Source organism: Hipposideros armiger, unplaced genomic scaffold (assembly GCF_001890085.2).
Source record: "Hipposideros armiger isolate ML-2016 unplaced genomic scaffold, ASM189008v1 scaffold_382, whole genome shotgun sequence".
In the NCBI taxonomy this organism is placed as follows: Eukaryota; Metazoa; Chordata; class Mammalia; order Chiroptera; family Hipposideridae; genus Hipposideros; species Hipposideros armiger.
In genome coordinates, this window is record NW_017731732.1 from 1,155,087 (window position 1) to 1,167,023 (window position 11,937).

Genomic DNA, 11,937 nt, shown 5'->3' on the forward strand with positions numbered 1-11,937 from the left:
AGCTCCAATAATTTTTGACGGGTGATCAAACTTGTGTGTGGTCTCGCGTTGTTGCGATAGAACACAACTCATTTACAATTAACAAGCTCTGGACATTTCTGGATGATGGATTCCTTCAAACTGTCCAGTTGCCGACACATTTTAATTGATTGTTTGGTTCCTTGGTAGGAGCTCGAAAAATACGACACCTTTAAAATCCCACCACACTGAGAGCATAACCGTCCTCTGATGAATGTCTGCTTTTGATGTCGTTTGAGGCAAATCATCACGTCAGGACCAATACCATTTGCACACTACATTGTTGTAAACAATCCACTTCTCATCAACAGTTATCAGTCGCTTCAAAAAAGGATCGTTTTCCTCACTTTTTTAATGAGCATATTCCAGATGTTTATACATGCTGTCAAATGAACTTTTTTGAGTTCATGCGGAACCCAAATATGGAGCTTGCTTACGCATCCCAGCTTCTTCAGGTGGTCGTAAACGCTTGAATGATGGATGTTCAATGTTTCTTCAATCTCTCGTGCCATGTAACATGGGTTTGACTCGATCAATGCCTTTATTTTGTCATCATCAACCTCGGTAGGCCTCCCTGACCAAGGAGCGTCGTTGAGATCAAAATCACCAGCACGGGGCCGGCCTAGTGGCTCAGTTGGTTAAGAGCTCACCCAAGAGTGCAAGCTCTGAGCAACAAGGTCGCCAGTTCAATTGCTGGCCCGAGCTGAGCTGCCGCTAAGCTGCCAACAGGTGGCAGGATGGCTCAGCTAAAAAAACAAAAACAAAAAAGCATCACCAGCACGGAATTTCATGAACCATCGTTGGCACTGACGTTCTTGTAGAGCATTGTCACTGTAAACTGTATGCAACTTTTCACAAGCTTGATGCGCGTTCTTCCCTTTATGGAAGTAAAACAGTAAAATATGGCAAAAATGCACAGTTTGGTCTTCCATCTTTAACTTGTAAAATCTCCAAAACTCAACCAAATCACTCAATTTTTTTTTAGATTGAAGCTAGAACTGTCAACTGTCAAATGACTTAGCAATAACAGATGCGAATGACTCTAATACTTCCAAAAATGAACTAGTGCCATCTGTCGCAAACATGCGTCGTCACTTTTTCGACAACCCAATAGTTAGGCTCTGTCGCCTCTCTTCGCCTGTTTACTGGGGGTAGTGGCAGTATTTCATAGCGTTCACATGAAGATGAAATGAACTGACCCAACAATGTGCCTGGCAGCAAATTGTTAACTATCATCATACTAGTTTTTATATTTTTACTACAAATTGGAATCCAGATGTTGGGTTTTTTTGTTTGTTTTTTTTAAAGATTTTTTTATTGGGGAATTGGGGGGATGGGAACAGCGGTGGGGAATTGGCAGAAGGGGAACAGACAAGTTGCTGTTGTTTTGTTCTTCAGTCTAGTTGTGGAAGATGTTGCTTCATTGACCCAAGTTGGCACCATCATTGCTCTCTTCCCGGGCGAGGCAGATCAGCCGCCGGCTTCTGGACGGACGCTCACTGCGGCTGCTGGCCGCTCACGCTGGCTGCTGGCTACATACGGTAGCCCATGGCAACCCACTGCCACAGGGGCTGCAGCCTACTCTGTCGCAGGCGACTCATGGCAGCCCAGCTCCAGGTTGAGCTGTTGTTCAGCATCTTAGCTGTAGAGGGCAGTGTCACTGGCCCTCATATGTGGGATCCGAACCGGGGCCCTCTGGCATCCCAAGCCAGTTCTTAACCATCGCGCCACTCGGCCGGCCCCCAGATGTTGTTTTGCTTCAGAATTACTTTTACTTTACTAGGAACACATTAGTTGGAATCAAAGATAGGCAACTAGTGAGAGAATTAGATATTAAAAAAATGTGGACTAAAAATTGTTGAGAATTATTTTTAAATTATTTGTTAAAGTCATATATCCATAATCCTCTGATGGCACCAAGGTTTTTAAAGGTTCTGTTCCAGACACTCTGGCTTTTATGGGGAAAACAAAGTTAACGTGTCCTATTTTAAAGGTACAGCTAAAAGGGAATCGTGTATGTTTTCTATTCATAGGTTTGAATGATTGCAGGACCACTGAGGCAAACTGGTACAATAGTGAGTGGTGAATGGTAATGCTTCTTTCAACAATAGGCTAATATTTTATGTACATTTCCTATTGTTTTCTCTGTTTTGTTGATTTCTGTCCTTATATTTATTATTTTCATTCTTCTTGTTCTTTTGAGTTTGTGCATTTCCAAGATTTTTAGTTGAATAATGTGTGTGTAGCTCATTTGTCTAATCTTTCTTATTTCCTGAAAATGTGTTTAAATAAAAACATGAATGTCCCATAAGGACTGCTTTCCTTTGTTCAGAAGGTTTTTTAACTTAATAACGTCATGGTGTATCTGCACCAAATCTGTACTGGGAAGTCCCCCAGGAAGGTACATTACTTGAATTAGGTGTTTCATTAATGTTACTTGTGTGTTCATTACCTACCCCAGGTAATTATGCCTACTTTGAAATTTTTGAGGCTGAAATGATTGGGATTATGTGATGCTATGATATAGAAAATTAACACATTAATTTATATTTTTACCGTTTTTAAGGAAAATCTTTATCCTAGTCAAAGAATGGCCTCAGCAATAATAATCAGGTGACATTTTAAAGGTATAAATCATGGGAGTGTTTGCAATATTCATGGAGGAGTACCTGAAGGAAACTATTCATTTCTCTATATTAGTAGTTTTCAACCAATTTTTTTCTGCTTCAACACTGTTGGAGAAAGAGCATCCCCATCAGTGACAGTAGTGTATCTGCATGAGTGTGCCGTTCTTCAGGCTATCTCTGGATCATTGCAGGGCAGCCTACCTGCCTCCCCTGCACCTGTCTGTCCCCTGGATCTGTTCTTCGCTCTCCATCGGAACACCCATATTCAAACCTATGGTTTGAATGATTCCTGGAAACACCCATATTTCCTCTTTCTCTTAGACTTCAGCATATCCAAAACTCTGCGTGGTCTATGTCACCCGTCACTCCCGCATAATGTTGTGCCAGCCTCCCCACTTTTTTTCATGGTCCAGCGACCCTGGCCTTGTCTGGGTTCTACACAGAAGTTTCGCTTATCTGCCGGAGGTCCCTTCCCACCCCTTACCTGGGCTAGCTCCTTATCTCAGTGCATTCAGGACCTTCTCAGGAAGCCTTCCAGACTTGCCCCTATGTGTGGCTCCAGCACTGTTTACCTTCTCCTTGTGTGGCTGTCACTTTATATTTATCTCTGTAATGCTCTGGTGTCTGTCTGTCTCCCCCACCGCTCCACTGAAAACTTTATGCGAGAAGAAAACTTTCTTGTTTGCCAGTGTGTCCCTTTTGAGAAGGCGCTGAATAAATACCTGCTGAATGAATGAATGGCTTTTTTTTTTTCTGCTGGGGGACAGAAAATTCTATACATACAGTTTTTGAGAATCACTACTCTGGGTGTTGTGGGATTCACCCCTGGGTTAAATCAAGGCATCAAGTACTTGTGTTCTTGGACAGAATTACTTGTTTCCTCTTGGCACTGCTTTTTCTCAGTTCACCTGGCAGTGTGCCCTTCCTTCAGACTGGGATGTGCTGTAGTGAAAAGCTTTGTGTTGGTTGTGTGGGCACTACTGAGGATAGTGTCCATTGTATCAGATAGTAGTGTCTTCATGAGGACTCAGGGAAACTGCTTTCCAATCTGTCGCACAGAAGAAAGTGTGCTTCTCTTGGACAGATGGTCTGCTGCTGTCCCGAAGCTGTTTGTCTTGTCTCAGACTTGTTTCCTGAAACTCAGAGCCAAACTTGCAGTCACATCTAAAATCAGGCGTTCCGGCAAACCCATGTGTAAAGTCATCTTCGTCTTAGCATCATCTTATTCATTAGAATTCTAACTGTGACTTATTTATATATTTTATAGTTTGTTTAATAAAAGGCTGTATAAATGCTTTTCAGGGAATAATGAAACTCTACCAGAGCTTTAAAAAAAAAAGCTGAGTTTATCTACTTTTCTGGGTAAGAAATGCCTTCAGTGTGTCTCTCCATGCTGAAAGTGGGGGGATAAAAAGAGGAAAATGAAAAGCTTGAATATTGGGGGAAATTCTAGGTGTTAATTATGATTGGTTCATTTAGGAACTAGAAATTCTTTTGATTATTTTTCTGCTTCTGTCACAAAAGCACGGGCATTGCTTTACAAAGATACCTGAGGAGGGATCCGAGAGAACTGGTAGGCTCAGGGACATCCCTTAGCACTTCTGGGTGCACATGCTGGGCACTGGGCAGTTTTACTTTACCCCCTTAGTCCTACACACATGGAGAGCAGCAGTTCACTGTTGTGTGGGTGACAATCTTGGTGGGGGTTCCACTCAGACGCCTTCCTTGGTATTTGGCTTGACTGAGTATCAGAATCCCTTTGTTTTCCTTCTGTTGCAAAATAAAATTTTGTGCCATGTAATGAAATGACAGCTGTGCAGGAGCATTTCTGACTCTGGAAACCAAGCACTGGGGCATGAGTAAGGGCAGCTATGGCTATTATTAGGAGAAGCTGGAGACATGTTTGGTACTGACCAAAGAGTCCCTCACATTGATCAGGACAGCAGATGCTGATGTTCCTGAGTGCACATTTCACAGCCAAGTTGTCCTTTCTTTTAGTCTGAGTTCCCTGTGGCATCATCCCATGGGCAGCCAGAATTGTTAGAGTGTTTCATGTTGGTTTTTTTTTGGCCTCCCAGCAAGGGATCTAGGGCTGTGTGTTATCTACAGACACTTGGATCAGTGACTCTGGTGGGTTGTACTGCCAAGGCTTTATAGTATTATTTACATTTCAGTCAATGTTAGTAAAAAACTTGATAAAGTTTTCAAGTTGTGTGACTCCTATAGTAAAAAATGGCACCCTCATGATTCCAGCAGAAAGGAGTAACAGTTTTTTCTCCAGGGACGTCAGTGTTCCTTCAGACACTCCCAGAGAAGCATGGTCTCCCGAAGGAGTTGGGAAGGAAAGATCTGAAATTGCCTGATGGCTGCATTGTCACATGTAGGTGTTATTTGTATGTGCAAGTTAGGCTTTAGTGAGGCAGATACAAGTAAGCATGTTGTTGATTTGGGGAGTAAAGACCAGAAGGGCCACGTACAATTGTAAAAACAAAGGAGGTGTCACTTGTACCAAGTCCCGTTCCTGAGGGAGTTTGTATTTGGGTCGAAGCTTTGGCAGATTTTAAGACTGGCTTGAGTAGTAAACCAGACCAAGTAAAAAGTACCATGGCTTTAGATAATCATAAAGGGATACACTGGGTTTCAGCAAACCAGATATGTTCTAGAGTGTCAGAATGTGTTGAATAAAGGATAAGCACAAAAGCGTTTTGCAGGCCACAGATACCCAGACTGTACCACTGGTGATGTGTAAAGAAACTTTTTCTGAAACAGACACGATAAGCCATGTAGGATGCAAATGTTCAAGGTCTCTTCCATGGCCCAGTTTGAGCAGCCAGTACTTCCCTCAGGCAGAAGTACCAAGTTTGGGAGGTATCAGGTGAGTAGTTAGGTCAAGCCTTAGTCCAGAGGGTCACATGTAAGCTCTGCAGGTTGGTGGAGCAGACGGGACAGGTGCAGACAAAGCCTAGACCCAGCGGGTTTTCTGTGAGGCCTGCTGACAGCTCCAGCCAGCTCATTACCCATGTAGACCACAAATGCAAGATCAGCAGGGCGTCAGCGCCACATGTCCCTTGTCCTGCAGGAGGACCCTGAGACCAAAGAGGCGTGGTGATCACAGGTAAAAGGAGCAGCTTCCATACTGTGTCTAGCCATTTTTCAGCCTGAGCTGTAGTGTGAGGAGTGGGCGAGGTGGGTGACAACCTGCTTGCTAGCAGCCTCCCGCAGACCAGGGCCGTGGGTAGAAAGTCTCATGGCAGTGCCCCCAAGATTGCCTGTCTTTCCGGGCTCTGGAGGATGGCAGGGTGGCTGTGGGGCCGCCGTGCAGACATGCAAGGTGGCCCTGCGCCGGTGCACAGCAGCTCCCCACACTACCATCCGTGGGACAGGAGAGGGGCAAATGAGATCAGGACGAGGCCTGAATAGACAAGTGTAGGAGTGACAGTTTCCAGCTCGAGAAAACTGGTGTTGTGTTGGCCTAATGTCTGCTCCTGGGCTGTGAAAAGATCTGAAAAATGTCCTTGTTATGGTGAACACATCAGCCTATCCCAAGGAAGACTTAACTCTGATTGGTTCAGGTTAATTTCTTTTACTAGCCAACAGAACCAGAATGAGGAAAATAGCCTCCTCCATGAGGCATATCAGTTTATGAGTATTTGGTGAATAATGGCCTTAGCAAAGGGACATGTCAGGGACTGAGTCTTTACTCTATACCAGCGGTTCTCAACCTGTGGGTCGCGACCCCTTTAGGGGTCAAACGACCCTTTCACAGGGGTCGCCTAAGACCATCGGAAAACAAAAAGATATTTATATTACGACTCATAACAGTAGCAAAATTATAGTTATAGAGTAGCAACGAAAATAATTTTATGATTGGGGGTCACCACAACACGAGGAACTGCATTAAGGGGTCGCGGCATTAGGAAGGTTGAGAACTGCTTTATTCCATGGTTTGTCATGATTTTCTCCAGTTGTCTCCAATCTAGGTACTTAAATCTAGAGATAGAATCTTTTTTGAGTATTATTTTTTTAAATTATAGCTTTATTGAGATAAAACTCCCCTTTTTAAAAGTATACAATTCATTGGTTTTTAGTATATTCACAGAGTTGTGCAGCTATCACCACTGTCTAATTTTAGAGCATTTTTATTACTCAAAATGGGAACCCATTGGCAATCACTCCCCGTTCCTCCCTCTAGTCTACTTGGCAACCCCTAATCTACTTTCTGTCTCTATGAATTTGCCTAAGAGATAAATTCTTTTAAAAATTTTATTCACTGGACATTTATTTAACGTCCATAAACATGAACATGACTCTTCCAGAAATAGACATAATCACTATTATTTTTACATTAATAAAATCATCCATATATAATTGACCTAGGAACTTCTCTTTTTATTTATTAGATTTTAAAAATTATCTTGGGTTTAGTAAACAGAACAGCTTTCATGATAGTGTTGAGCTAATTTAAAATCTAGACATGCGCGCACCCTTAATCACTTCCATTATGCCTTCTGTTTTTCATTTTCACAGAGCTAGGTCAGTAAGTAGCCGATACAGCAGTAGGTCACTTAAGGGAGCTTTGTTTTATCTTGGTGACAGCTGGACTTACAATCCAGCTTTCCTCCCATTAAGTCTCCTTCTCTGTCCTTTATTGTCACACACGCTTTCCGTATGTACCAAAAGCTTTGGGAAGAAGTTGGTAGGAAGTGTGGATCACTGTTCATTATTTCCTTGTTCTCTCCCCCTTTTTGTAACCAAACATAAATTCACAAGTTTAAACTTTTTATTGTATGAATGCTGAAATGATAAAAAAGTCTAAGAGAGAAGAAAGAAAAATTTAAAAAGTTTCAGTTTTATGTCTAATAACAAATGTAAATACCCCATATTTTACAGTGAAATAATTTATGTAAAGTAGAACATAAATTCTGTGCAGCATATTTAGCTTGAGCACTTTATGTATTTAAATAGCTCTTCTCAAAATGCTAAACAAGAATTAGTGGTCTTAAGATATAAAAGTGCTTTAAGGAACTCGGAGGAAAAGTGGTAAAAGAAAGAAAGACACTGATAAAGTTTTGTTGTTTGTATTTTAAATTTTGTGGTATAAATATGGACAGTAAAGCACACCATTCTTAAATGTACAACTTGATGAATTTTCATATCTATGTATATGTAGTAATCACCACACAGATAACTTAAGGAGTATCTCAATACCCAGAAGGCTCCTTTGTACACCATGTTTGTCAGTTACGGCCCTCCAGGAGGTAATCATTATTCTGACTTATGTCACCATAAATTCGTGCATATAAATGTAACCTAACAATAGTCTCTCGTGTCTGGCTTCTTTTGCTCATAATTACATCTGTAAGATTCATTCATTTTGTATATAGCAGTAGATTTTTTTGCTCTGTAGTATTCCATTATATAAATAAGGCACAATCTATCATTCACCTGTTCAGGGAGATTAGGGTTATTTACAATTTTTTACTATTATGCCTCAAGCTGCTAAGAACATTTTTATACTTGTCTTTTGGTGAATATAGGCACTCATTTTGGGGGGCCATAAAGTTTTATGGTATTATAAAAGTTCAGAACTTTTTAATTAAAATAGCCAGAATGCGGGCCAGCCGAGTGGCTCAGTTAGTTAACAGCGCGAGCTCTGAGCAACAGGGTCACCAATTCAATTCCCACGGGCCAGTAAGCTGCACCAGAGCTGAGCTGCCACTGAGCTGCCAACAGGTGGCAGGATGGCTCAGCTGGTGAGAGCTCATGCTCCTAACAACAAGGTTGCCTTTTTTGACTCCCGCATGGGATGGTGGGCTACACCCACCGGCAACCTAGATTGAACACGGCACCTTGCGATGAGTGGCAGCTGGACTTGGAGTTGAGCTAGCTTCGCCGTCCTCAACTAAGACTAAAGGACAACAACGTGACTGTTCCCCTTCCCCAATTTCCCAATAAAATCTTAAAAAAAAAAACACACACAAAAAAACCAGCCAGAATGCCAAGCCTGCCTCCCAAGAAATTTTAAATTCACCTAAATGGATATATACCTCTTTGATTTTATAATAGAAACTGGAGGGAAATAACATTGACTTCACAGTCAGTTTAGGGTGATGTCACGGGCCCATTGTGCAGTGGCAGGAGTGATGGGTACTGTACATTCAGTGGACAACAAGGCACCATGCTAGGGGCTGGAGATACAAGGAGTGACAATTAAGTTCATGAACTTGTGCAACAATGTTGCTAACCTTTTTTGATATCAGTGATTATTCATTATGAATTTGTACCAACTGAACAAACAGCTAACCAAGTTTACTATTTGGAAGTGCTGAAGAGGGTGCATGAAAAAGTTAGACAACCTGAACTTTTCGCCAGCAATTCATGACTTTTGCATCACGACAATGCACCAGCTCACACGGCACTGTCTGTGAGGCAGTTTTTTTTAGCCAGTAAACAAATAACTGTATTGGAACACCCTCCCTGCTCACCTGATCTGGCCCCCAAGGACTTCTTTATTTACCCAAAGATAAAGGAAATATTGAAAGGAAGACATTTTGATGTCACTCAGGGCAGCAAGGGTAATAACAAATGACAGCTCTGATGGCCATTCCAGAAAGAGAGTTCCAAAATTGCTTTAAAGGGTGGACTAGGTGCTGGCATCAGTGCATAGCTTCCTAAGGGGAGTACTTCGAAGGTGACTGTAGTGCTCTTCGGCAATGAGGTATGTAGCCCTTTTTCTAGGATGTGAGTTCTCGAACTTAATTGTCTTCGTATAGTCACATGCCCTGCCTTCACCAACCAGTGAGCACGTCATTGGCACATAATTTGCAGAGTGCAGTGATAAGGAAATGAGAATATGGGGCACGACTTTGGATGGCTAAACCTGGGTAGTCAGTGGAGGCACCTTGGAGAAAGTGGCATCTAAACTGGGTCCTGGAGATTTAATCAAGGTGAGCCAGGTGCAGGAGTGGGGTGGGTGCTGAGACGAGCAGGGCAGTGGAAGTCTTTAAGGAAGTCTTTCAGACTGAGAGTGGGGAAATCGGAAGTGGCCGGGTCACAGGGACTTGATTATAAAGGACCTTTTGGCAATATCGGGGACGTTTGACATCCTCTTTGGGTCAGAAGGGAGTTGCTGATATTGCCTTTATCACTGAAAACTTCAAACATGGGTAGAGAATAGTAGCATGAACCCTCATAAACACACCCCACTGTCCAGCAATTACCAGCTCAGGGCCAAGTTTGTTGAGGCCACTTCCTTCATCCCCAGTGCATTGTTTTCTAGCAAATGTGAGATACCACATCATCACTGAAGATTTTTAGCAGGAGAGTGACATGATCAGCTTTGCACTTCAGAAACCACGCATTCCTAGTAATTTTAGAGTTTATTTAAAACACACACACTGCACCTTGGGCACTCATTGGCCTCCAGTCGCACCAGACATTTGTATTTCTGTAGCACCATCTACTGTATGTAGTAATTTGCATGTTTTTCAAACAGTATGGAAGCAGGATTAAAACGTTAAAACTATTCTATGCATTTATCTTCCCACATAGATCAGCTGGTTAATTTGCATTTAAAAATGCTATCGAGCATTTTTGGCTTCTACAACTATAAAAATGTCATAATCGCTATCAAAGTTTGTTTCTAGGACTCAGCCTTCATAATAGAAAAGATACTAGCATTTGGAAAGTAGAATTAGATTTGTGGTTTTACTATGAGTATTTTTTTTTTTTACGATTTTATTGGGGATTTGGGGAGGGGAACATTGTTTTTCTAGGACCCATCAGCTCCAAGTCAAGTTGTTGTCCTTTAATCTTAGTTGTGGGCGCAAGCTCATCTCCAAGTCCAGTATCCACTTTCAATCTAGCTGTGAAGGTCAGGGGGCGTAGTCCACCATCCTATGTGGGAGTCGAACTGGCAACCTTTTTGCACACTGAGCCATGCGGCCGCCTGTTGGTAGCTCACAGCTGCTCAGCTCAATCTTAGTTGCAGGGGTCGGGGGCAGCCCCCCATCACATGCGGAAGTCGAACCAGCAACCTTGTTAAGAGCACCGCTCTCACCAGCTCAGCAGCAGTTCAGCTTGGGTGCGGCTCACTGGCCTGTGTGGGAATCGAACTGGCGATCCTGTTTCTCAGAGCTCACATGCTAACTAACTGAGCCACTCAGCTGGCCCAACTAGGAGTATTTTTTACAGATTCAAGTTGAGGAATTTACTATTCTGCTTTTGTGGCTAAAGTTTTGTTACCTCTCCACTTATTGAAATGTGTTTGCTTATTGCTCTCTGATGATGAGAATTGATATAGATTGCTTCAATTTTAAAACTATTTATAACTGTCTGAGGGCCCCTGAGTTAAAAAAAAAAATCCATCCTTGTAGCTAAGAGTGTTCGCTCCCTAAGGTGTTTTAGTTTCACCTTTTTTAAAAGTTGGTTTGGTGGATGGTACTATTGGAATCCTTTGGGATGGCACTGCATTCATGCATTCATTTTGTGAGAGTCAATAATCTAAATCAGAGGTTGGCAAACTTTGGCTGCTGAGACTGGTTCTTACATTTTTGAAGCAGTGTTTAAAAAGAAGAGGGAGAATTTGTGATAGAAACCATATGTGGTCTGCAAATTTAAAATATTTACTATCTGGCCCATTACAGTTTGTCAACCTTGATCTAAATTAATAAAACTTAAATTCTTGGCACATGGTTTTTTTCTTTTGGAAATGTTTCTGTAAGATTTGATTTAGAATTGACATTTGAAAATCAAAATTTTCATTGTCTTCTACAGAGAAGATGGTGAATTAGAAGATGGTGAAATAGATGATGCGGGATTCGAAGAAACACAAGAACAGGAAGCAAAAGAGGATGAGAAGCATAAAAGTGAGAAAGCCTACAGAAAATCAAGAAAAAAACACAAGAAAGAAAGAGAAAAGAAAAAATCCAAAAGGAGAAAACGTGAGAAACATAAGGTTAGTTGCAATCTACTTTTTATTTTTTGGGTACATTTTTATGTAATATAGTATAAAGTTAGTATAAATCATTGCCTATTTCCTTATAAGATGTATGGATTAAATCTTTTAATTTTTATGATTAATAAATTTTCTGAACGTGAAGATTATGTGAATTAGCGTGAAAATTATCTTAAAGATTTAAAAAAGTCAAGGCAGCTTTTAATGCAAATTAAAGTAATTTTTTTTTTTGGGGGGGAAATTGGGGGAAGAGGAACAGACAAGTTGCTATCCTTTTGTTCTTCAGTCTAGTTGTGGAGGATGTTGCTTCACTGGCCCAAATTGGCACCATCATTG

At 41.6% G+C, this 11,937-nt stretch overlaps 1 protein-coding gene across 2 annotated transcripts in view; it reads left to right on the forward strand.

Annotated features, from left to right (window-relative positions):
• Nucleotides 1–11,937, forward strand: part of ZC3H6 (zinc finger CCCH-type containing 6) — a 57,218-nt gene that overhangs the window by 8,825 nt on the left and 36,456 nt on the right. For both annotated transcript variants that reach the window (XM_019662879.1, XM_019662880.1), the window contains exon 2: nt 11,421–11,601. In XM_019662879.1, coding sequence (XP_019518424.1) covers nt 11,421–11,601 — 181 coding nt within the window. The remainder of the gene's footprint in view (nt 1–11,420; nt 11,602–11,937) is intronic.